The sequence below is a fragment of the Aulostomus chinensis genome, chromosome 17, assembly GCF_037954235.1.
Source record: "Aulostomus chinensis isolate RoL2024-O1b breed Wild chromosome 17, RoL_Achi_v1.0, whole genome shotgun sequence".
Lineage (NCBI taxonomy): Eukaryota > Metazoa > Chordata > Actinopteri > Syngnathiformes > Aulostomidae > Aulostomus > Aulostomus chinensis.
In genome coordinates, this window is record NC_141336.1 from 20,276,746 (window position 1) to 20,302,475 (window position 25,730).

The window sequence follows — 25,730 nt, forward strand, 5'->3', positions numbered from 1 at the left end:
CTACACTTTATCACGACTAAGTCAAAATCTTTGGCTTTCCCTTTAATTATTAAAATAAATAATTAATAAATAATTTGATAAATAATAATAAATAATTTTTTTTTAGATTGACAAGATTTATTGAAATTCATTATAACACTATTACAACTTTGACATTTCTTCTTCTTCTTCTTCTTCTTTTTTACATTCGCCTCGTTCTACACTTCAGAAATCTAATATTTGTGCCTACTCTGAGGATTGAGGGATACTCGTGCAGCCCACCTTCCCGCATCAGCATCTACACACACACTTGTAATGTTTCTGTTGAACCTTCGTCGTATCTGTGTGAGCCAGTGTGTGTTTCAGCACTGATTGTGTCTGTTTGTGTGCATACCTTGTTTATCTACGCATCTACATGCATACATATGTGTGTTTGGGTGCATGTGTGTGATGATAGCATGTCCTCAGTCATTATGCACTTGCTCAGAAAGTGTTGCCAGATCATGCTAACGCCACAGCCCAGGGCTCTGCAGAGTGAGAGGAGATGAGTGGGAGGGAATGGAATGTGTGTGTACATTATGCATATGATCCACTTCCCCATTTTCCAACAACCCCACACGCCAAAAGTTAAAAGTTGGGGGATGTAGCTGATGCCTACATGAGTGAGTTAATCTTTATCATGTGTGCCACAGAAAAATCAAAGCTCTTGTTTACTCTGTAGCCCTTCTCTCTCTGACAATTAGCATATCAAAGCAGAGGAGATGACATGGGTGAAAGCTCTCCTGCCCAAGCAGACCAGAGCAGACCGGACCGGACTGGACCGGGGTATAATTGCAGGCATGTGGCTTCACTCCACAGGCTGGAGCAGGCAATGAGCCCACCTATAGGGTTGGGGGGGGGGGGGGGGGGCATATTGGTGTTATCTTGATTGAATGATGGATAGAGATGGAAGAAATCAGCTTTGCATGTGTTCAGAAGTACAGATCAGTTTCTACAATTTAAATTTTTGTAAATGCAACTAACTTCATACTTTGCAGGTCTCCTTACACAAACAGCAGCCTTAACTGACGTATGAGAATGACTTATGAGCAATCATAGTGCGTTTATTAAAGACATAGTTGAAGCTTTGGCTATGACGTTGGAGAGTGGGTGTAAGATTAACATTGCTGGGTGAGACTGGGGTTGTTGAGTGTATTGTAAGTGGTTATTGATGGGACGTCTTGATCCAGTTGTTATTGTAACATCTGCCCGGGTGATTACAGACAGATAGTCAGACAGTCACGGCGGAGCAGGCTGGCTGCTCGGACGTGGCTGTTTAAACTATCTGCTTGGCTCTGAACCTGCCTCACCCTGCCCACCGTCAGTAACATCAGCCACCTGCTTCAGCTCAAACAGCCAACACTCCCTGTGTCTCCTTCCATCATTTTATTTATTTTCTTAGCCGACTCACTTTTTCTCTCCTCTCTTCCTCCTCTTGGACCTGTCTGTGTTATTTCCACAGTAGAGTAAAGCCTCACAGTTCTGTTTTTGTCCACAGGAGGGAGCAGTTAGCTGTTGCTGTCTACCTGTCTCAGCATCAGCATCGCAGGGCTTGTTTGTGTGCCTGAAACCAAGCGTCCAGCATCAGTTGTCTTTTCTCATTAAGTTAACTGTTTAGGCTAATTGGCAAGTTCTGCAGCCACAGTGAGAGCGAAGGGTTCCTGGGCTGCTTTTAGTGTGGCCCGTCCAAAATGGTTAATTAGAGGTGTTGGGAAAGCCTGGTACTCAGCCGTCTCAAGTCCCCAGAGTGGGAGATCCCCGGTGATCCAGGTAATATAGCTGGAAGCAGCATGGCACCCACTAACGCCCTGTAATGCAATACCCACTTCTAAGGCTTCTGCTCTCCAGCTCCCACTGGACAGCCCAGTAGCCGACAACGCCATAATACCTAATGAAGAAGCCTGACACATTAACTTTTAGAGCAGGGCTTTACCTTGCCAAAACTCTTTCTGGCTTTATGGCTAATTCAGTCATAAGTAATTGTGACCATGTGTAGGCACAAATAAAAATCCTGTGAATTTATAGTTTGTTATAAAAGCCCTGCTTCTCTCTGCCTTGCTCTTCTAGACTGTCCTTTAATGGTGCCACTTTTTCCTTTGTACTTTCACTGCGACTTGATATTTTTTGATTATATTTCACACATGTTCCGCGGCAAACTGGAGCAGGTATTTTTCTGCTTAACTTTGCGCCCTCACTGATGTAACTTGACAAAGTGTGTCCTGGCAATGTGTGTGTGTGTGTGTGTGTGTATGTGTGCGTGCATTTCCTAGTTTTGTGCGTCACAGTGGTGGTTTATGACAATGTGTGTTGATTAGTCTGGTCATTTGGGTCAATGTAGATGATTCCCAGGCTACCTAGACTAACTGGAGCTTCATGCACTCTGTCCTACTCATCATCTATCATCTGCCCCCCACCCCCACTCATCTACCCGTTATAGCGACTTAAGTGATTTTTTTTTTCCACAGCTCCTTTCATTGCAGAACCCTTTATTTTTCACCATCTTTGTTATTGCCTGACCAATAGAATTCATGATGAATGTAAGTTGTTTTTTTTTCCGATCTGAGGCATAATATGAAGTGAAGATTCTTGTTTACAGTTTAAATTAGATCTGTCAAATTATTATCCGTAATATTAGCGGAAATTCCAAATCCAACATCAGACTACATGGTGTAAATAATCATAATTGTTTGTTACCCTTTAAACAAACTCATTTATTACTAAGTTTGGTGTCATTTAAATTAATTTAGACCTAAAACACAGAGAAAAACCTATTGGACGGCTGTTTTTTTAACACGACCTAATGAAACTTGAGGGTATTCTGGAAAAATGTCAAAGAAAACTGACTTGTCAATGTCCACTAAAACCTTTTTTTCTCAGCCTCTTTAGCAGATAAGAACATGAAATCAAAAAAGTGTAGACATTTGGCTTCTATGTAAAATTATTTGCCTTTGCTCAACTGTTCAATGAATAGTTTTTTAAAAATAGATAAACTGCACCTAAAGTTATATTAAAATCCAACTGACAAAGTATCGAAAGAAGTTCCAATTTCAGGTTGTGTGGACTTAAACATGATGACGTTTGGAAGAAATTTGAATGGGTTGACAGCATGACTGAAAACTGAAAACCAAGAAAACTTCAGCCATCAGCTCCATTCTGTGTCAAATTGAGGCTGGCAATCGACGTCCTGACATTGAATTCTGGTTTGTATCATGACCTACAATCAACCGATCAATTAGTTCCTCACTGAAATACAACTTCCTTTTTGTTTTGTTTTTTTATTGATCATTTTTTTATTATTATTATTCGGGTGGCACGGTGGTGCAGTGGTTAGCACTGTCGCCTCACAGCAAGAAGGTTCCGGGAAGAAGGCTCGGGATCTTTCTGTGTGGAGTCTCCATGTTCTCCCTGTTCCTGCGTGGGTTCTCTCTGGTACTCTGGCTTCCTCCCACAGTCTAAAGACATCGAGAGGGGACGAGGCTGATTGATAATCTAAATTGACTGTAGGTGTGACTGTGAGTGTGAATGGTTGTCTGTCTCTGTGTGTTGGTCCTGCGATGGACTGGTGAGCTGACCAGGGTGAACCCCGCCTCTTGCCTGTAGCTGCTGGGTTAGGCTCCACCTCCCACAACCCTTAACAGGAATAAGCGGAAGAAAAGGGATGGATGGATGGATTTTTATTATTCATTATTATCAGTTTTATTCTTTCTTATCCTGCATCAAGTGTTTCCTAATTGCAGGTAGATTTTCTGCGGTGCCTGTTTTTATTGTGTCTGTTGCTATATCGTGTTTGTATGAAAAAGCAATCTGATTGATTGATGGATTGACTGATTATTATACAAAATATTTTTTCTTGGTTCACCCTGAACACCACAAAAACATATTTTTCAGATAAACAATGTCAATTTCGTTTCTGTTTTTCCAGATAATCAAGCTGCTGGATGGGAAGCGTTCACAAGCCGTTGGCATCCTCATCTCCAGCTTGCATCTGGAAATGAAGGACATTCAGCAAGGTGAGTCTGAGGGTCTCCTCTGCATGATTAGAGGCTTATTTGCAGACATGTCTAAAGGAAGTAGCTTATGTTTAGATTGAAAAGTGCTAAAGGGAATTCAGTCTTTCCATTTACCAATAAATTTAGAACCAAATGCAGAATTATTTTTAGAGACGAGATTGAGAACCCTGCGGTGTAGAATCATTTCTTTACCACTTGACAGCTTCTAATTTGTAACTAGAGACACTATTTTCTCTTAATTTCTCTTTCATGTGGAGTGTGGATGATTTTTCCAGTTACCACAGTGGGAATGAAACGGCCACGATCTGTCAGAATGTGAGACGGCAGCGCTGGGATGGAAGCTGCCTTTCACTTTCCCTGTCAGTCAGCTTGAAATCCTTCTTGCTCTGGTTAAAATCAAATTGCCATTCAGCTCATTTGAAGAGCTGCATGGATTAATTGCATGCGTGGTTGCACTGTGGAAAATGGAGGCGTGTGGGTGTGTGAGTTGAAGAGATTGTATGCGTGTGTAAACATATTATATGTGCGTTAGGGACAGCATGGATGGGCCAGGAATTGGTCCTGTCCTGGGACTGTGGCGGAGAGTGCCTGCCGCCTGCTAGTCTGAGCATGCGGCCAACAGATCTGTTTATTGTAGCCAGTGACGGTTTCCACAAGCCTAATGGGACTGACACCCTGCTAATGATCTAAGCATGAACAAAACCACCTTCCACAGTGAGCAGACACTGAGCTACCACATAAAACAACCTCAAACACAAGTTACACAGCACATGAAACCAGGTTGCCCATTTTGTTTCGATTTTTTTTTCCCTTTTTTTGAGTCCTTTTCCCTCCGTTCCAGTAAAAAAAAAAGGCCCTCTCTCACCTAGCGTGAGCCTGTTTCCTTGTCCCTTAATGGGAGGTGTAAGTGAAATGGACAATTTGAATCTGACAATGAAGCACGGCACCTTAATAAGCACTTCTAAGGACTCTGGTCCCTGGCCTCGCCTGCTTGCCTCCCCTTTGTTGCCAAATTAAAAGGACATGGGACATGTAATGTAATTAGAGCTTCCAGGGAGGGAGAGAAACGGGGGAAGTAGAGAAAGCGGCGCTCTAAACTGCACCCGTCGCTGTGACTGGGGGACCTCAAGGGCCACCGTGGTTCAAGGGCAAAGGGAGGTTCTCCCCCCACACAACACTTCACCTCACCACACACACACACACACACACACACACACACACACACACACACACACACATGTTCACACACCACACATGCCCTTCCACACCAAAGCTGATGAGTGAAAAGTGGAAGGAGAGGGTGTGAGGCGGTTGGCAGGCAGGCTTTGATCTGCTGGTGTGAAGAGATATCCGGCTCCCCTCGGATCAGAGTGCTCCTGTGCACACTGAAGCAGGCCCCCCTTTGGTGTGTGATTGACGGCTGCATGGCTGAGGGACTGAATAATCCACTCTAATAAGATGTAGGAAATGGACCTCCAGCGTTCCCTCTGATCCAGACATCGGGACCACATTGACAGCTTCAGTGCAGAGGGAAAGGCTGGGAGCCAGAACATGGAAGTATTGCCTTGTTAGCTGGAAGCAGCAGATGATTGAAAAGAGTTGGTTTGTGTCGCGTCATGCTAATGCTGCACACTGATTCAGACTGAAGAGTTATTGAGGTCCGGGATGGGAGAAATGTTACAGCCAAGGTGTTTTTTTAATTTTTGCATATCAAGAAGAAAGGAAATGGGAATAAGTTTTCCCCTCATCAGTGATATGATGCAGTTATAAGAATACAGTCGCTCCACACTAGACACTCACCTGCTCTCTCCAAGGATGTCGATGATTCGAGTTTGTTTTGGACTTGGTATTTTGATTCATTTCTCAACATTTCAACTTTTTTCCCCAACATGCAAAAAAAAAAAAAAAAATCCCTCCTCGATTATTTAATGCCTGGCATTATTAATGATGTATAGACCAGGGGTACCTGACCTTTTTCCCCCAAACTCCAACCAAATGGTAAAAACATGAAAAAGTAATTATTAGGATCCTGCAAAGGGCATTTTCACCTCTCAAAAAGGAAAACAGCATAAAAAGTTATTTATATTTTTTTATTGTGTTCTATAGATTTTATTTTCAAGCCTGTTTTTTTTTTTTGGCTTATTTTTTGCTTAGTTCTACATCTGGCAGGCCAAATCTGAATCCAGGTTGAACACCACATTGAAACAGTTGTGCTGTCACTGTATCAGTTCTTCTTAGGCCAGAGAACCTGACCTGCAGGTGGTCCTGATGGCAGTGACGGCTTGTCTCTCTGACTGACTGATTTCAGAGCAGTAGTACGCAACCCTCCTTGGCTGACACCAACCAGACAACTGTCAGCTGATCCTGGAGCCCTGGAACCATCCCTCACATCGTGTCCGCCTCCCTCCCTCCCCTTAAAAAGCCGTAAACCTGTGACACCTCTCAGACACAGAACAGGAGTCACTTTCTCTTTTTGTGCCGTCCTCTACATTCAGTGCTCCATTTTTACTGTTTGAGAGGAGTTATTTTGGAGTGGTTCAGTGTCATATATTGTGTCAAAAATTATGATTAAGTTATCCCTATACAGGCTTCACTTTAACCGACTGTCCTGCCTCAATCAAACAATCATGTCTGCAGGCTCTCATGAGTCTAACTAAGATGACTCGCAGGCTGGAGCGAAAGGCTTCAGCCTGCCAGTCTGCTTGTCTCATAGTGGACAGAAGGAGAGGAACACTAGTTGGTCCCTGCTTGGCAACACTCCTTCCCCCACCATGTCAAGCTGATATTCAAAGATTTTGCATTTATTTGGTCTAATAGGAGGTTTTTATCATATAGTTAGGTGAAAATATACATTACTATTACCCAGCATTTAACAAAATTATAGGCTACTGCAAGTTTCCATGTGTGGTGGGAAAAACAAGTTTTCTTCCTTAAGTACTGGAAAGACTTAAAAGACAGCGCACTTTGGCTTAGATCTGATGCATTTATTAAACTGACTATTTATAATGAATATTTCCTTCACTGTTTCAGCCGTTCTGACTGTGGATAACTCGGTGGTAGATTTGGAAACCATCGAGGCTTTATATGAAAATGTAAGTATGACGGAGAGGTAGCAAAAAGATTGGGGCTTTGTGCTACAAATGCATTTTAATAAGTTGCAAACAGTTTTATTACTGTGCATGACAGTGTGTGTACATGCGTAGCTGTATGGATATACTGTACTGCGTGTGTGTGTGTGTGTGTGTGTGTGTGTGTGTGTGTGTGTGTGTGTGTGTGTGTGTGTGTGTGTGTGTGTTTCTTGATAGAGGGCCAGCACTGATGAGATCGGCAAGATAAAGAAACATTATGAGACCTCCAAAGAAGATGAGGTTAAACTGCTGGACAAACCTGAACAGTAAGAGTCCAAATACATAATAGACATGAATCATGTTTTTATTTTTTTTAAAAAGGGGCTGTTTTAATCATTCCATTAATCATACAAGTTCATTAATCTTGCCAGGGGGAATTTGTCTTGAGCAGCCTATTCACAAGAGACAAAAACAAAACATACATCAGCAAAAAAAAAAACGGCACGCATACCAAGTAGTCAAAGGAAAACAAATTTATTTTAAAAGAATCAATAAATGTGGTTGAAGTAGGAATTTAATTTGATTAAATTAAAACATTTTAGGGCGTGTGATTTCACGGAAGAGATCAATATATACAAACAAAATTAAATAAATACAGTTTTGGTTTATTATTTTTTTCTTAAGAATTCCTGATTTATTCATCTCTTAGAGATGCAGGGATTTATCAGAGCTGGCCGCTATTTGTGGATTTCTAATGGCTCACCAGAAAATAAGTTTGCAGTAGCAAATGTTTATCCACAGATGTAAAAATGATTACCCTGGCACAAAAGAGGGAAGATAAACAAAAGCCACTCAAACAAACGCAAAGCCCACTAATATTGGCAAAAACAAAAAACCGTTGGTATCAGCATCAAATATCAGCCAAATAATTGTTATTTCAACATCAGCATAGGCTCAGAACTTCACAAGCAGCACATCTTTACGATTATCTTTGGATTCAGACAAAATGTTACACATTATCTGGACATGATTTCTGGATTCCCTCTTTATTTTCTGTTGTATGTGTGTCTGCATTTGTGGACATCGCTTCAGTAGTTTCATCCTGTCAGGCGCAAGTACTCCGGGTCAGTTAACAAGGCCCGGACCCAGCGGTGCCGCTCAGCCTGGCCATCCTATTTCCATGTTTGACCAGAGCTGTCACGACGGCTGCCTGAGTCATCCCTACTCAGTGTCTGCCGCCATCAGCAGGCTCTAATCACACAGGATGTTACATCTCCGCTCCCCTCCGACACGGCACTGTTTACATAAGTCGTCCTGCATCAGGCCAAAGCTACCTTTGATCAATCTCTGTGCGCCGCTCGCTACTTTCCCTCCACCCGACCCCGTGGACCCTTCAAACCCAGCCGAGCAGCACCACTCATGACTATCAGCTGCCGGCAACAGCAACATTGACTCAGCCACCCTGCATGGGGAAGCACGTCCTGCCAAACCCCCAAAATAGTTCTGTCTGTTCGACATTTTGTTTAATTCTGTCATAACACATCGCAACCCATTCTCCTCCTCGTCCTCCTGCTCCTCCTCCTCTCTTGTTATGCAGGTTTCTCTACGAGCTCTCCCAGATTCCTGACTTTGCAGGCCGAGCCAAGTGCATCATCTTCCAGTCAGTCTTTCTTGATACCATCTCCTCCATCCGGCGCAAGGTGGCCATTATATCCAACGTCTGCAAAGTAAGAACATCGTTTCAACAAACAATGCTTCACAAAAGAGTTGCCACATCATCCTGAGGTTTACTGACCTTTGAAGCGCGTGTGTGTGTGTGTGTGTGTGTGTGTGTGTGTGTGTGTGTGTGTGTGTGTGTGTGTGTGTGTGAGAGCGCGTGTGTGTGTGTGTATGTGTGTGTGTCAGGAGCTGCTAGAGTGCAACAGTTTGCGGGAAGTAATGGGTCTTGTTCTGGCCTTTGGGAACTATATGAACGGAGGGAACCGGACTAGAGGTCAGGCTGATGGCTTTGGACTAGAGATTCTCCCTAAACTCAAGGATGTGAAGAGCAGGGTAACACTGATCTAAGAATTCTACACTACAAATCTGTTAGGTAATCTATGGATTGTCAATGATCAAGTCATTTCCTCCTCAGGACAATCGTATCAATCTGGTGGATTATGTGGTTTTATACTACCTGCGCAATTTTGACATGGTAAGGTATTATTATCTCATAGATATGCACTTCCACATTTACTAGTCAGCACTTAGAAATGTTGTGCTCAATTGTTCCAGAATGCTGGTACGGAGAAGAGTGTGTTCCCGATGCCTGACCCTCAGGATTTCTTCCAGGCGTCACAGGTCAAGTTTGAAGATCTTACCAAGGACATCAAGAAGCTGAAGAGAGATTTGACTGGTAAGACAGGCCCTGATGTCTTTGGTGAGGCTTTTTACTGCACACCGCATTGTATGTCATGTTTGTTTTATGATCAGTAAGCGTAATTGGCAAACTTCAGTAGTGGCAAAATAGTACCCTTCTCTGGCCTTGTCAACACAGCACCTCCTGGTTTTTAGGACCAGTAACAGATAACATTTATGTAGACGGCTGAAAAGCTTTTTATTTTTTTATTTTCGGCTCTCCAGAGCTCTTTTAAGCAGAAGAAATTGTTATGTTCAAGACTGTAATGAAATATCAGAGTAATAATTGACAAAGGTAGAAAAAAGTCTCATGCATGCTACGTGAGGTGGGTGCCGAGCCCCTCAGTAACGCAGTCAGACAGTCTTGGCCAGGGCCGCGCAGAGGTTAAAGGCGATGCCCCCAAGTGCCCCTGGTGTCTGTGGTTATTTAAATCAACCAATAATATGGCATATGAAAGCAATTAGATATGCTCTGCAGCTCTCCCCTACCTTTTTTTAGATCGTTGTTAAAGCCCTCTCCTCTCTGACCTGGGGGAAAAATACAAAGAGGCTACTAAAGTACCCAGACCCACCTCAAGCTGTCACTCATTTATTAGGAAAAATGGAAGAGCTGAGGACAATAAATGCAACATAAAGGCCCCGGTATTTGATCTCTGTTGCAGCACAGTCTGGCACAGTAGTCCTTGGGGGTATTAGCATCACAGGGCCAGCGCTGGTCTGTGGATGTTTGGTGAGCTCCACCTATAACTTCGACCATTTTTTATCCTCACCAGCCGCCAGAAATAAATATTTATGCCTGACTATTATAAACCAGCCTAAAGAAAGCAACTGGTCTTAATTATAAAGCTAGCACAGAACACTTCCATCCACATTGACGCAGGCAAGCTGAAACACAGTTTAGCCTTTCTGCTGGAGCAAGCCTGCCTGCCCCTCACCTGATCCTGAGGTGGCGACTGCAGTGTCTTGCCCTGCAGCCTTTTGTCAAAGGTCAGGAGACCAGAGAAGCCCCCTTCTTCCCTATCACCACCAGCAGCGGGCATCCATGCGTGCCTGTCTCACACAAGTCTAGTGATAATGAATTGAAACCTTAGTGTAAATGTGTGTAAGCGATGAGCTTTGCTGCATGTGTATGTGTGTGATTGCATGTGTCTAGGCGATGCTCAGGAGTCAGTCCCCGTCTGCTTGGCTGCCCTCTTGCTTGTGCAGAAACATGATCCTCTTTTGATGGGGTTTCCTGTTTGGGGAGAGGCTGATGACCTCTCTCTGTGCTCCTCCAAGGGGGAGAATGATGAGTGGGAGGCCACAACCATCTAAACCTACTGTAGGACTCTGCTGCCATATATCATCCATTCTGGTTCCCCCACGATAACTGTACACCAGCATGTTCACACGTAGAGTGCAACACCTTAAGATATAATGTTAAGATCTCAGCCTCTAATCCATCCAGTCATACCTGACATTGCATTTTCATTATTATTTCATTGCCGAGATCGAGATCCCTTCAAGTGCTGTGTAATTGGAGTGGACAGAGAGCCGGTGACACTACCAAATGAAATAGGATCAAATAAAAAGAAACAGTCAGAGTTCATTTGCTACTCAGGGGAGTTTAGTGTTTCACAGAAGGCCTGGCCCAGGTTAGGCATTCATCACTGTGGCAAATCAGACAGTGTCCTGATTTTAAATGGCCTTTAATGTCAGGTTCAGGCAGGGTCTTTAGCCTGAGGTCTGTTTTACAACAGAGGCTCCGCTTAGAAGGCCATGTGTGAAGCCAGCGAGCTGAGGTGCTGTCACCGCTCGTTTGACCGAAAGAAGACGAAAGCAACACTAAATTTTGGGGATTTCGAATTTTCTGTTCTGAATCAAACTATTATCATCGATTATGAGTAACATATTGACGGGTTCCTCTGACAAACAAGACAAATCTTTACACTTCCTGCATCCAAACCTGGACCATGAGTTTATATTCTAAGTCTTGCCCGAGAGGTTTGTGGATACATGTTGATTTATGACGAGTGTAAAGGAACAAGAGGCTCTTACCTTCACACACAGAGGCAGTCTCACCGCTGGCCTCACCAAGGGGGAAGAGAAGGTTTATGTCCATAGAATGCGGGGTTGGAAGTCTGTCCTGATGCAGAGATTTTAGATAACTGGGGAGATAATTCGCTAACCAGGAGTTGGTATATAATATATAACCTTTGGTGATGTTTCCAAAACCTGTCAAATGCATGCTATTTCTCAAAGGTTTTTAGAATTTTTTTTTAAAAATGTATTGCGAGCCATCATCTGATTCAACATTAAGATATTTTTAAAAGTGAAAAGAACTCTATTGCAAAATGATTATTTAATTTGTATTCAGTCATTTCAAATTGATTTTAGTTGGAAATGACTCAAGAAACTGTTACCTTTTTGTAACTGACATAAGCAAAAACAAAGATGTCCGATGTTAAGCCTGAATTTGTCTGTTCCTTCAACTTTTACGCTTCATGATATTTCAAGGCTTTCGAAAATGGACGTTCACCTTTCTGAACAAGGAGCAAGCGTCACACAACTCTAAAGGCTCCTCATCCCGTGTTGGAGCATTTTCCAAAGTTGACTCTGTGTGCTGTAATATCCTGGTTCCTGCATTTTGGGTTGGTCCTTATGACGGTAAAATCAGCACATACTGACATCAAAGTCTCCTCCATTGCAAATCACACACAGTGAGTACAGGAGCAGAAGTCTGGCTGCTTTTGTTTGATATTCTCCTAGTTAACCACTAGCGCTTACACACAGAGCTGTTGTCACTTCACCACATATTAGACATTAATTACCCATTATTACACATTCTCAGCTAGTGGACATTTTCCCTTTGAGACAGGGAGGGTTTATGCAAGTGTAGCCTCTTGACCTTGAGCTTAGATGTTTTTGCACATTGCTGCTGCACTCTTGCAAAGGAGAAGCTCTTATTTTTACTCACGTCTTGCGCCTGTTAATCGTGTTTAATATAAAAGTTATCAGCACTCTGTCGAGTTATGTAATCTTGTGTGTTGTACAGACAGCGGAGGGCCCGCAGAGCTTGGTGCTGGTCTGTGTTGGTGGGTTAAAAAGTCCCCCGAGGCCTCGTGACGGGACAGACGGACCAGCAGCAGTAGCAGCAGCAGCAGAGACACTTTAGAACTTAAGAAAATGGAAAAAAATCAGCTGTGGATTTGTCACTCATCATCTTTTCCAAGCTCATTTTAAACAGAGATTAATCCATTAATATAATCATTACAGGATGTAATTGTTCCCTGGATTTAATCGTCATAATTATGAGTTTGGATCAGCTGGTAGTTGTATTAAATATTGGTCATTAATGTAGATTTTTGGATTTTAAACTGTAAAACAATATGCATAAGATAAATTATGTCATGTTATTTTTGTTGTTATAAAGCAATGAGGACGTTTTGATGATTTCTTTTGAATTACAGGTACTAATTTGATAACGATATATTTAATATGGAATCACTGCATATTTAATTAGATTTACTTTTTATTTTTTGTTTCTCATTTTTGAAAAAAACTCCTCCATTACATTTCATAGGTTTTTACCCTTATTGAGATATCATTTTTATCATGTAAATCTAATTAATTAAATGCAGTGCAAGTAAACTGCATGTTCAGTTTACAGTCCTTATGCTAATTTGACTTAAATATTATATATATATTTTCTTAGAATAACCATGAGACATTGCTAATGTAGTCGTTCAAAATTACACTCTCACTCCAAATTGCTAAGAACTACACTCACATTCAAAAGAATTATATACAAAAGAAAACTCACGAATCAAAAAAATAGCTCAACTTAAGCAGCTCAACATTTCATTTTCTCCACATATCGACATGTGGTCCACAGATGCAGAAATTATATCAGATTATTAAAATACTAATAGTTTTATAAAAGATATTGATATTGGTTTCTGACAGCAGTGTTTGTGGAGTTGTTTGTGCAGCACCAGCAGCTCCCCCACATGTGGCTTTATGTGAGACTTAGACAGAACTGCTGAGACAAAGGTCCTCCAGTTCGAAGGTCTTCCGTGGAGCCAGATGATGACGTCATCCTTCATTGACACGGAGGAAAACCCTGCTTTTGAGCAACTGCATTATCACTCCAAGACAATGTTCCTAAACCAGAGCTTTTAGTTTTTATTCTTTACAGCTGCTGTGTTTTTGTGGGCTTCCTCCTTGCGGCCTTTGCTGTCTGGACCACATTTGGAAGAGAGCCGCCTCTAAATTGTAGACTTGCTGTTTTGAACACTGTTTTAATGGGTCTTTTTGAGTTGGGGGGGATTTCTGGTAAGGAAATGTGGTTTGTCCAAACAGGATATTTAGATTGTCGTGTTAGTATGGTTGCTGATTTCTGTTTTTTATTTTGATAACTGTCTGCTCTCAGTGTCCTGGAATCCAGACTGTGAGGCTGTTTGGTTTTAAAGCTCGGGCGATTTCTCTCAAAGTTATTAATGCAGCCAATTAAAGAAAGTTGTAATCGAGGGAGTTAACCAAGCTGCAGGTGCAATGGCTCCACACGCTAGCAAACTGAGATCTAAAAGCAGCGATGGCATGAAGTGAGATAGCGGCCAGACCTGTTAATGCTCTTGTTGTGTTGCAGAACTATTTAGCTATGTAGTCATAAGCGAGTTAAGGTATTTATTGCAGCCATTAATGACTTACAGGTTGGAGGAATGTGCCAAAGTTCTTTCAGCAGGCGTCTGTGTGTATTGTATCCCAGGCTTACAGTTGACAGGAAATGGGAAAGTTTCGGTTTGGAACGCGCTCAGTCACGGCTGTTTCCTCTGCGCTCGTGTGAGTTGGATCATTTGGCAGCAGAAAGAAAAGCCATCCACAAACAACAAACAGATCCGCTGCTCACACATGTTCAGAGCAGCACCTCTTCATGTCGCTGTTTACACCTTTTCTGTTCTCGTGGCTGTCCCGTCTTGTTGCTGCGGAACCTCGTTTCAAGTTGTTAAATGTGAATCTGTTTCCCTCCCAGCTCTGAAATCTATTTTATATCTGTGAACAACTTTTTGCATGTTGCTCTTAAGTGTCTTCTTTACTGTAAATCCTCTGACCCCTGCGGTGATACATCATTCATCATTTCCCTCCGTTCTCTTTACTCCCGCAGCGTGTGAGAGGGATGTGCAGAAGGTGTGTGCTAACTCGTCAGAGGAACACCTCCAGCCCTTCAAACAGAACATGGAGGGCTTTATCTCTGCCGGTGAGTCGAGCTAAGGTCCCCCCCCCCCCTTTTTTTTATCTGCATTCTACATGCATTCTTATTTACCACTCGTAAGCAAATGTAGATCTACGTTTTGTGCTGTGAAATGTTAAAAATGAAGATGCAATCAAGAAAACAAACAGGAAAATGTGCTCTGTCAGTTTGTATTCATTTGGTAAGTATTCCCATTATAATGTTTTCATTCACGTTAGTGTGTTGTCAGGCAAGAAACACTGTAGCTTTAGTGGTAAACAACAAATATTTGCTGAAGAATTGGGTGACACTTTCATGAATGTCTTCAGATTTGGCACAAACTTCTACTGGGACTCAAGGATTTTGGTGGTCAAAGGTCAAGGTTGCTGTGACTGATCTTTATTTTAGTTTCATTGCATGGTATGTAATCAGCAGTATTGTCAGAGAAAATGTATAATGATACAATTTTTTTTTTAAATGTAAATAGGTTGGTTTGATAAGAATATATCACAGCTTACTTATTAAGCATAAAGGACTAAGTCCTTCCTGATGTCTGATCCTTTACTGATCGTACAGTTTTTTCTACTTGTCCTTCCCATCTGAGACGATGAGGCCAACCATGAATGGCAGGGCCCTGTAATGGCTCCACACCCTCCGTTCGAAGCTGCTCTGTCACGTGTCTGTTTGTGAAACTCTCAACGTCTTCAAAGATGAAACGTTTGAGGATTTACAGCTGAGGAGATAGTCGTGAAACTGAGCTTACACAGATAGAAAAGTCCTGTTTGCACCCTAGAACGCAGCAGGGGACCTTTAAAAAGAGGAAGGTATAATTATGTTTTTTGCCATGTCAGACAGTCAGCTGCATTCTACGCAATCTGTCTCTTAGTGCATTGATGTGTCTGTGTGTGTGAGAGTGTGTGTGTTTTGTGCTGGGGAAGGGCGTCTCGGCACGCTGTAAGACAGCATGAGGATGTGGGTCTACAGGCCTGTAGAAGGGATCACATTGCCTCTAACATGGCTCTCGTGTACTCTCGGCTGCCATAAAGCTGGCAGGACATCTCTGGCTGCGGCCTTGTAAAGCCTGGCCTGCCTCCGTGGATCAGACCTGGGGACCACCATGACAGGAGCCCAGCGAGTCCAACGCCCTCAGATCATTTCGCCGTCTGTCCCCGTTTTGACCCAGACACGAGCGCTTGCTTAGTGTCTACTTTCTCCCCCTAAATTATAGGTGTTGTAGCTGCCAGCTCTGGTGACACACTGGTAAATTATCATTCTGGAGGAGTGTCATGGAAAGAATCGTCTCTGCACACTGCTCCTCGGGGTGATTAGTTCTGCTTGATCGAAACAGAAGAAACACGCTCCCACCACATTTACCGTCCCTCTCAACATTCATCTCCCCGTGTCAGGAAAGGTCAGTCATTTCGAAACCAGTACTGTGGTGGGTTTACCACATAGGGCCTGCACGCATTTACATGAGTTACGGTCATCTTATTGTTGCAGTCATGGTCCATGCTGGGTGTTCTGCTGCTCCCCAGCTAATTCTTATTACAACAACAATGATAATAATAATCTTTGAACAATCCTACTATTACATCGCGCAAGTTACCTTACTTCATAATGATATGTTGTAGCAAATAAAAATTGCTTGTTGCAAATTTAAGGATACTCCTTAATTAAAAAAGCATGGATGTGAGTCTGGACAATGGAGTGAGGAGGATAACGTGTTTGGCTCTGTCCAAGCTGATGTCTGTTGCATCTCCTGACAGCTTATTTTCTGTCAAATACCAGAGGGAGAGGAACTTGGGTGTATTCCTGACCATATCATAGTCAGTCAGTGGCTAAAGATACAAACCACTGCCAGGAAAAGTCATGCACGGTTTAGGCTGTATTACAGTTTTATAAATAAAAGAGTGTATATGTGTGTGTGTGTGTGTGTGTGTGTGTGTGTGTGTGTGTGTGTGTGTGTGTGTGTGTGTGTGTGTGTCTATATTACCCTTCGATTGATAGAGGAACATGGACGCACCTGTTCTGGTGTTGACCAACATGTAGCCAACACTCATCAACGAACTACATTGTCATGTGAGTCAGACACACTCGTATGATGAATTGGAAATTACACAAACCACATTTTACTCTTATTAGAAGACTTCTGAGAGGTAGGCCCTTGAAAAATTGTGTATTTTTATTGTGATATCTTGTTTGGATACAGCAGAATTTTTCTCCCTTGGGCAAATTTTCTTGTTGATGGCCTCTTTTTTTTGTCAGTACCTGCAGCCATTGATAACATTAAAATTATTTTAATGTTAGTTTTCAGTGCTTTAAGCATCACAACTTAAATGTTAGTTATTTCCACTGCATTGGGGCAGGGCCTCTAAAGTCCAGGCCTACCAGTCTTGTCTCAAGTGCCAGGGCTAATGTGATGTGCTCAGAAAAGTCTTGTGAAGTGACTGAAGCCTGTCCAACAGAAGAACAATGTTAGAGAATTGAGAAACAACAGCTTCTCTAATTTGCTAGACATCACACACACACAGATACGTGAGGAGAACAATTCCTGGAAAGACTTGTGGTGGGATCATGTTCTCCTCCAGTGGCTCTAACGTAAATGGAAATGTTTTCTTATTTATCTACCTTTGTAAGTGCTGGAGTCGCCCCTTGAACTTTAATATCTGTAAATATTTGAAAGCATTTCAAGCCACTGTAGCCGCCGCAGACCACAGAATGGCACTGGTTTGCAAAAAGCACATCTTGAACATAAACTTTCTGGTGGAATACTTGTAAACCTCGCTTTCATAAACAGAATTCCTCGAGCTGTTGCTGTCGGAGGGGCGGCATATAACCAAACAAAGCAACAGTTCTTTCATCAAAGAGCGGCAAAGGCTCTTAAATTGTGACTCATCAGTGAATGATTGGATTTCTCACCCAGGTAAACGCCAGCAGCTGAGCACGGATGCATGTGTTTGACACATTCAGGATGTTGGAAATAGGAATTCCCCCATAAGAAAGTTTTGGAAGTTCGAGCTGTGTTTCAGAACTTCTTCCATATGTACGAGAGTCAAAATGTCATTTATATATATGATATTACGTGACATAGTACAACAAATATAACATATCGAATGTAACATAATTTAAAATAATAATGTGATCACCAGGGAACAAGTGATCAGCTTTTTTAAGTGATCTGGATCAAATTGTAGATCCTATTCTTAGCCAGGGACAGGATGTAGCTACTAGTGTTGTTACTCTGGAGGTCTCAAAACAGTTGAAAGAGGAACGTCTTGATTCTGGAAATCATCACCTTCATATTTCTGGATCTGTGACCCAGGGGATGTACTTTGGAAACTTGTTAATTAGAAAGGAAAGTATGACGACCCCTTGGATCATGTGATCTGGAAGACTTTCTTTTAAGAGCTGTTTTAGAGATACTACGTTCATATTCTTTATCCGTGTAGCATCCTTGGCAGCAGTCAGAACTCTTGAGTGCTTCCTAGTTCTATCTGTTTCTGTTTATTCTGTGTTGTATTAAATGGTGTTCTTTGGATTTGTCTTAATCTGATCTGATTTTCTGGAACTTGCCTTTGTGTTTTCCCTGGAATCTACCAAGGCGACATTTTCTCATTCAGAATTCATCTCCGAGACTTAGGAAAACAAGCTTCCCAGATCAGGGCGTGATGGTTTGATCATCTTTTAATCAGCCACCTTTTTGATTCGAGGTTTAATGGGCGCTCTTTGAAACCTCTGGGGATATTCTGACGGGCATATTTCTCATGCTGAATACACACGCACATGCCTAATTGAAAACAAGTTCCTGCTTTTAATCTCAGCTCGTGTAAATCTCAAACCGTTGGCTCGCTGAGGAAACGCGTGTATCATAACAGCCTTGAGCTTTGTTGTCAATGAGTCAGAACCTAATAAGCAGGGTTCCACTTGTTCCGACGACTTACGTAGAACATGTAGAATTTGCTGATAATTGCTTTCCGAGCAATCTGTTTTCGATGAAGTCTTAGAGATTCATCCTAAATGGAGGCGTTGGAAGGAGACTGAAGAGGATGCGTTGTGGAGATCCTCGAGGTCCTCAGCATCCCTCCTCTAACACACTTCATCTCTTTGTTATCTAGCTGCTAGCTAAAGCAGCGGTTTGGAAAAGTGTGTCAGAGTTTTAAAGCCCTAATTTATTGTCCCTCTCAGCATGCACGTCTCATAACTTTCTAGTTAGCGACTACTGGTTTCATGTTTACACAGGGAGCAGAGGAAGAGAAACTTCACACATCCTCTCTCTTTCTCTCTCTCTCTCTCTCTCTCTCTGTCTCTCTCTCTCTCGCTCTCTCTCCGTCAGCCACTCGGCTCCAGTGCCACCTCTGTACAGTCGCACCAGAGGGGTACCTCAGGCGCCAGCCTGACCCCCACTGAGACTAACGCCATTGGTCACGGCCCCTCTCCCTCCTACTCCCTCTTTCCCAGACATGGACACCCCCCTCGCTTCATTAGGTTTACCTCAACCCCATTGCCTACATACATGTAAAAAATGAGTAAAAGTAAAAGGGGTGGTTGGTCGGAGGCTTACACTTACCTTCTCCCAAAAGACCCCCAAACCTGCCTTTGAACAATTTTTTGGAGACTTCCCCCTCTTAAATCTTCAAGTAGGAAAGGTCCCCCATCATTGTAAAAAGGATGAATCTGGAAAAATGCAATAAATCTGAGATCACAGGCACTCTCTGGCCCTAGATAAATTCTTGCACCTCGGCCTGGCCTGCCGCACACATCTGCCTTGCATTTAGACACTTTTACATGGCAGGAGTCCACAGGAGCCTCCAGTTCCCAAGCCTCCTTGTTCAACCCTGCACCCCCGATGCAGCCCTGCTTCTAACACCCACATGCATGTCCACACATACACCTCCGCAAACAGACCACCGCTGCCCGCCCTGACACCAGGCGTCACAGCCTCACACTCCACTGCATCAACACACAGAGGCACGTCAAACTTTACAATGTGCTTAACTGTCACTCTGGCGGTGACGGCTCAACCCAGAGAGCTTCTTCCTCTACTCTCTCTCCCTTGACAGCTGTATGGAAGACTGATGAGCACAGCTCCCCCTTCTGGACTCCACCTGTGACATGTTTATATGAAGCTGTCATTAGGAACAAATGACACCTGTGGTTATCGATGTCACCTAAAACTCAATAATCTGCCCCATGAGCATTCTTCATCCAATAAATTCTGTCTTTTTTGTTTAATTTTCTTTTTTACAGCTCAAGAAGAATATTCCGCTGAAGAGGATCAGCTCAACGCTGCACAGAAAAGGTATGACAGTATTTACACGACAAGCCCAAACCCAGACGCGTTTACAGCTGTGATATCTAACGCCAGAGTAGCATTTTTAGTATTGAATCCCTCTCCAGTTTCACAAGATGGGGCTGTGTCAAGATTCCTGGAAATCACGAGAGAATCCTGCCAAGGATTGCAGTCATCACTTGGCAGGGTTAAGTTGTTTAGCATGCTTCACATCCATAACATGGCCGCTATCTGATAGCGCGAATGCTTATTTGTATAGTTATACATCCATTAACAACAGCTGATAAGGTTTCTGTAAAGATTCATGGACTTCACAGGGAAAGAAGTCCTCTTCTTTAAACTGGAGGCATCATTTTATACATGCTAAGTATTTATACAGCTGTGGCGCTAACTGCTAAACCTTTTCTGAGTTGTCTTAATGAAAAATAGATTAAAATAAACAGTGGATTTGTACATATAAGATGCTTTACAATGGATTTCAAGGCTCTGCTTCCTCCCCTGCAGTTCCGGTCATTTTTACCTGCCATGTTCTGTGCATAAGACTCCCTGGAATTTTTTTATTTATTTTTTTGAGGCATTTGATTTATTGATGTAAAACATGCTGACAGCCGCAGAGTTTGTGCTCAACTCATATCTGGAACATCTCATATTGGAAAAAGATGGTAGAGCTGACAAACAAAGCGAACAACTTTCAGTTGTGTCCCCCCCTCCCACCTCCAGAGTAAATCATGAAAGCAAACAAATGAGAAAGTGAACAGAGGTGGAGACAAGAAACAATGAACAATTAGGAAGTTGGTTTCCTTGGACAATACTGTAACTCAGCTGCTGCTGTTGATGTGAAGCCAAGAGCATCACTGAGGGCTTGCTGCACCTCCTGCTCCCCTCCCTCGCCGGGGTGGTGCAGTGATATCTCCATCCTGGACCGGACTGACTCGTGCACCCTCTTGTGCATGACTGACACCACTGTAATGAAGGTGTTGAACTTGGAGGGGAATATTGATCAAAAGGGCCCTGCAGTTGACGGCACCTTTGCCTTTAATGAAGTTTTCCTTTAATTTCATCTAAAGCAGGGGCTGGCTGGCTGACTGGCGCTAGGTAGAGTGAGAGGGAGGAGGGGGCTCTCACTCAGGTTCCCACAGAGCCACCTCATAAAAGTGACATGCTGTTGATGAATATGGGCGTCAGCGGGCTCACTGGGCCCTGGGTGGGCTCTCACATCTGTGCTGGATGGTGACGGATCCTCACACAAGCACACATAGCATTATGTGTTAATAAAGGAAATAGGAAAAACCATCTTTAGTCGGACCTAAAACCTCGGTGTCGCGAGGAGGCCGTGAGTCCAGATGTCTGAGACCAAGTGCTCAGCATTGTATTATACAAGCTCATATCAAACCCCAGTATGTTGCTGCTTTGTTCTTGACTTTTCTCATGCACACCTGAGCTCTTAGAAATATCTTAATCTGATGAGACTAAGTACTCCTTTTATTTGTGCACATTGTCTTTAACTAAAATGGTTTTCAGTTTGGTAGCTGCACAACAAATTTATGCTTAAGTACTTCTCACAGTACGAGACTGGAAAACTAGTTTTTAGTGTTACAGAACAAGCCTGTATATGTGTGTGTGTGTGTGTGTGTGTGTGTGTGTGTGTGTGTGTGTGTGTGTGTGTGTGTGTGTGTGTGTACATGACCATAACAGTTGATTCATTATTATCATATATCTGATGTGTAAAGTAAATGTATGCCAAGTTGCATATAAAAATACAAATGCAAATCAGCAACCAACACCACAATATATGTCTGGAGATATTTTTGAAATATTAGAACTAAGTAACAATTTTTAATGGAGGTCAGTGTCATATTTACTAAGAAATTAATAGTCAAAATGATATAAAATGTAAATGCAATGTTCAAATAGAGGGGCGGGGGGATGCTTAGAATATACCAAGTCCATCCTTGGTCCACCTGGTTTCATCATAACCAGCCCGATGGTTTTCACACTTTCTATAGAAGGAAGGAGAGCAGACCTCTGCTAAGGCCTACAGCCTAGGTCTTATGTGCTAACCTGCTACTGAATCCAAAAGGTCCAGTTTTCGGTTTCATGTAAACCTGATGGACTGTCAGACAGACGCAGGTGAAAACACAGTGATGCCTCTGTGTTCCACTTTTACGTGTGACACAAGAGGAAACATTTGATTTGTAGAATAAATACTTAAAAAACACATTTATCTCATTTCAATCACTCTTGGGAAATAAAACATTGCACAAATGTCACATTGACCTCACCATGACGCGATTCCCCAACGGGTAACCGGTGTGATTGACGTACCACTAGCGAGGAAGCGTTTGATGGCATGCAGTATGTTGTTGGGCTCTTGTGTGTGGCGCTGAGGTTACTCGGGCAGCGCGGCCCGTCCACGTTGAGTGACGAGACCTTTTCTTCAACATGCAGTCTTAATTTGTCTGGTTCACGTTTGGGCTCCTCTGAGGTTTCCTGGTTCTGTCCGCAGTTCCGTCTCATTAAGTTCCCTTCTCCTGCATCATGCTCAATTTCACTTGGCACGACTCTTGCAGTCACCGAGCAGTTATGGTTCTGTTGATGCTCGCCGGTTTATTATTTTAGTCAGACATTTCATGACGACAATAGCACGGAATGACTTCGGACTGAATCAGCCAACAATGCCGAGTCTACTTCTGTAATCTTTTTACTGGGCAAACAAAGGAATGCCGACTTGTCCGTCCAAATATTTCCCTGATTCTCATGGCTGCTCATGGTTTTGTAATGGCTCTTTTTTTTTTTTTTTATAGCTGTCAGTGAGGAATGCCGGCTGTGGGTGCTGCAGTAAACCCTCTCACGGCAACGGCATCATAGCGTGGATTACACAAGTGCAGGCATGCGTGTGTGTGTGTGTTCACGTGTGTTCAAGTGTAATTGTTCTGCACTCGCCAAGTCCAGCTTGATTTTGTTTATGTTTTGTAGGTATACGCACATGTGTGAGCGTGTTTACATCTGTTTTGAGTGAAGGTTTGTGTATCTGCTTGTTGCGTTGTATGCTCAGGAGAGTCAAAGGGGGGAAGAAAAAAAAGCTGTGTTGCTTGATTTGTGCAGGCTTTGACATGATGACCCAGGGTCAGGAGAGGACCTGATGGAGAAGAGACCAGAGCAGCTACCTGGAACCGCGTGTCTGTTTGTTCAATCCAAACATCCCTCAGCATTGTTCCCTGATTTCTTTTCCTCAACACAGGATGATCTACAGCCCTTTTTTTTTTGAGCATCCCAACAAAATGACGCATCACTGGGAAATGGGAAGCAGCCCACTTTTTTTTCCAGCTGGGCAACATATTGCACCATTTCACTCTTAACATGTCTTAGATTAGCGTCGCAAAAGCCACCTAGCATCTGGAGGTCAGAATCCACCCTAGTGTCAGTGGGACAGGGAGCATCTCTTGAATCATAGCCTCCTTTTATCAACCGTCTGACAGGCCCAGCTAGAAAATGTCTTTCATGTTTGGGTCAGAGAGGCAGTCTGAAGCAGCAGGCCTCTCTCCATACCTCACAAAGACTCCAGATTTGGTTACAATTGGATGATCCCAGTCAACTGTTTCTAGGATATTTATGTACACACACCTGTGTGTATGTTGTATCATTTTCACATCTTTGTCTGCCAGTATATGTATGTTTTTGGGGTGTGTGTGTGTGTGTGTGTGTGTGTGTGTGTGTGTGTGTGTGTGTGTGTGTGTGTGTGTGTGTGTGTGTGTGTGTGTGTGGAACATCAGCAGCAGCAGCGTGTTCTTGGCTATCTCAGGCAGTCTTCCCCTGTTGGCTGTAGAAGTCAGTGTGATAACAGAGCAGCTGCTGTGTGTGTGTGTGTGTGTGTGTGTGTGTGTGTGTGTGTGTGTGTGTGTGTGTGTGGAACATCAGCAGCAGCAGCGTGTTCTTGGCTATCTCAGGCAGTCTTCCCCTGTTGGCTGTAGAAGTCAGTGTGATAACAGAGCAGCTGCTGTGTGTGTGTGTGTGTGTGTGTGTGTGTGTGTGTGTGTGTGTGTGCGCGTGCATGCGTGAGTGCGTGTGATGTCTGCAGAAGACAAAATTCATAAATCTTCAATTGCTTCAAGAAACACAATGTCCTGTATGAGTTAATGCATAATGAGACAACTTGCCCCGTGTCCCACAGTTTCCAGGCCATGGTGAACTACTTTGGGCTGAAGCCAAAGTCCGGGGAGAAAGAGGTGTCCCCGTCTTACGTCTTCATGCTCTGGTTCGAGTTCTGCAGCGACTTCAAGAACACGTGGAAACGGCAAAGCAAGAACATCTCCAAGGAGAGGTGAGGATGAAGAAGATCGGCCTTTCAACTGTCTTGAACCAGAAAATAGGCAAACAAATGCAGGCTCTTATTATCCACCAGAAATGCACTACAAGGACATTTTTAAAGAAGACACTTGGACACTTGCAGCTGTTGTTCTGGCAACAAAACCGTGTGTTTAAGCGAAACATTTACAGCCATTTTTAGTTTTCGGTGTGTGTACTTAATTGTTGTTCAACCCAAACCTTGATCTTTCCCCTCACCATAACTGGGTGGTTTTTGTGCCGAAACCAGACTGAAACCACAACATTATCTCAACTATCCTGGTTCCCACTGCAGGGGATTGTGCAGGCACATTGATTGCTCACGTTGTTAGACATGAGAGTTATGAAATTGTGCATAACTCTACATGAGATATCAAAGTAATGTTTCAACAAATGAGGCTGTCATCCTCAGAATCTTCTTTAGTTGCTGAACACCCTCTAGACGGCGTGTAAAATTAGCATGATTGTGATGAGGGATGGATGGATGGATGGATGATGTACAAATGCCGGGTTGTAATTACGACTGAGATGGAGACAAACACTCGGAGGCCTCGGTCCTGTGTCTGAAGGACCGAGGCCTGAATTAATGATGCGTCTACTGACCTGAGGCGTCATTCTTGGGGGGGCTCCGCTAAGAGATGGCTAACTCTCCTGGCAGCTAACTGGCTTCACTAGCCGCTGGCTGTTAAAGGCTGCGTGTTATGAGAGAATAGAAGAGTGCTCCATGAGTCTGCGTGTGTGGAATTGTCAGCAGACCATCTGACGAACCTGCAGGCTCACGCTGTGTTCATAAATAAACACATCTCTTCAGCGTCTTAGATCTTAGCTCAAGTCTCAACACCTCCTTCTCCTGCCAGTCGATGGAGTAAAAGTTTTTTTCCCAGCCTCACCACAGATCCAAGCGCTCTCTTTTAATTTAACTTTACTAGGGAATCATGTCCCACATTACACCCAGCTGATTGTGCTTATGTACAATTAACTTTATTTTAAATACTTTTGGCGCACTCATAAAAGCCAAGTGTTTTTTAAAGGCTGCCTCATTATCTCATCAACCCTCCGTCTACGAGGCTTTCGCTGGCCGCAGACCTGAGATGAGCAGCAGCAGCATGCGCACGCGTACGTGTGTGCGCATGTGTGTCAGGTTCTATGTGGCTCGACGACACAGGACACCCCAGGGAGAGGCTGTAATGTCTCACAAGTAACTGAGGCCGCTGTCTGCGTTGTCCTATCAAGTTATTGTGGATTTCTTAACTAGGTTGAAGGAGGCGGAAGAAAACATCAAGAAGATCACAGCTGACAAAAAAGTGGAAACTAAGAAGATCAACGCCAACAGTCTGGTAAGTGGGGAGAGGAATCCCTCCCTGGCATGGCTGCTCTTGTGCTGATACTGACTC

General features: G+C 43.2%; 1 protein-coding gene across 2 annotated transcripts in view; it reads left to right on the plus strand.

The window, feature by feature from the left end:
* Window positions 1-25,730, plus strand: part of LOC147246706 (formin) — a 52,076-nt gene that overhangs the window by 24,423 nt on the left and 1,923 nt on the right. For both annotated transcript variants that reach the window (XM_086183420.1, XM_086183421.1), the window contains 11 exons: window positions 3,941-4,028; window positions 7,059-7,120; window positions 7,334-7,422; window positions 8,694-8,823; window positions 9,002-9,148; window positions 9,231-9,290; window positions 9,371-9,491; window positions 14,637-14,729; window positions 19,950-20,001; window positions 24,164-24,313; window positions 25,592-25,673. In XM_086183420.1, coding sequence (XP_086039546.1) covers window positions 3,941-4,028; window positions 7,059-7,120; window positions 7,334-7,422; window positions 8,694-8,823; window positions 9,002-9,148; window positions 9,231-9,290; window positions 9,371-9,491; window positions 14,637-14,729; window positions 19,950-20,001; window positions 24,164-24,313; window positions 25,592-25,673 — 1,074 coding nt within the window. The remainder of the gene's footprint in view (window positions 1-3,940; window positions 4,029-7,058; window positions 7,121-7,333; window positions 7,423-8,693; window positions 8,824-9,001; window positions 9,149-9,230; window positions 9,291-9,370; window positions 9,492-14,636; window positions 14,730-19,949; window positions 20,002-24,163; window positions 24,314-25,591; window positions 25,674-25,730) is intronic.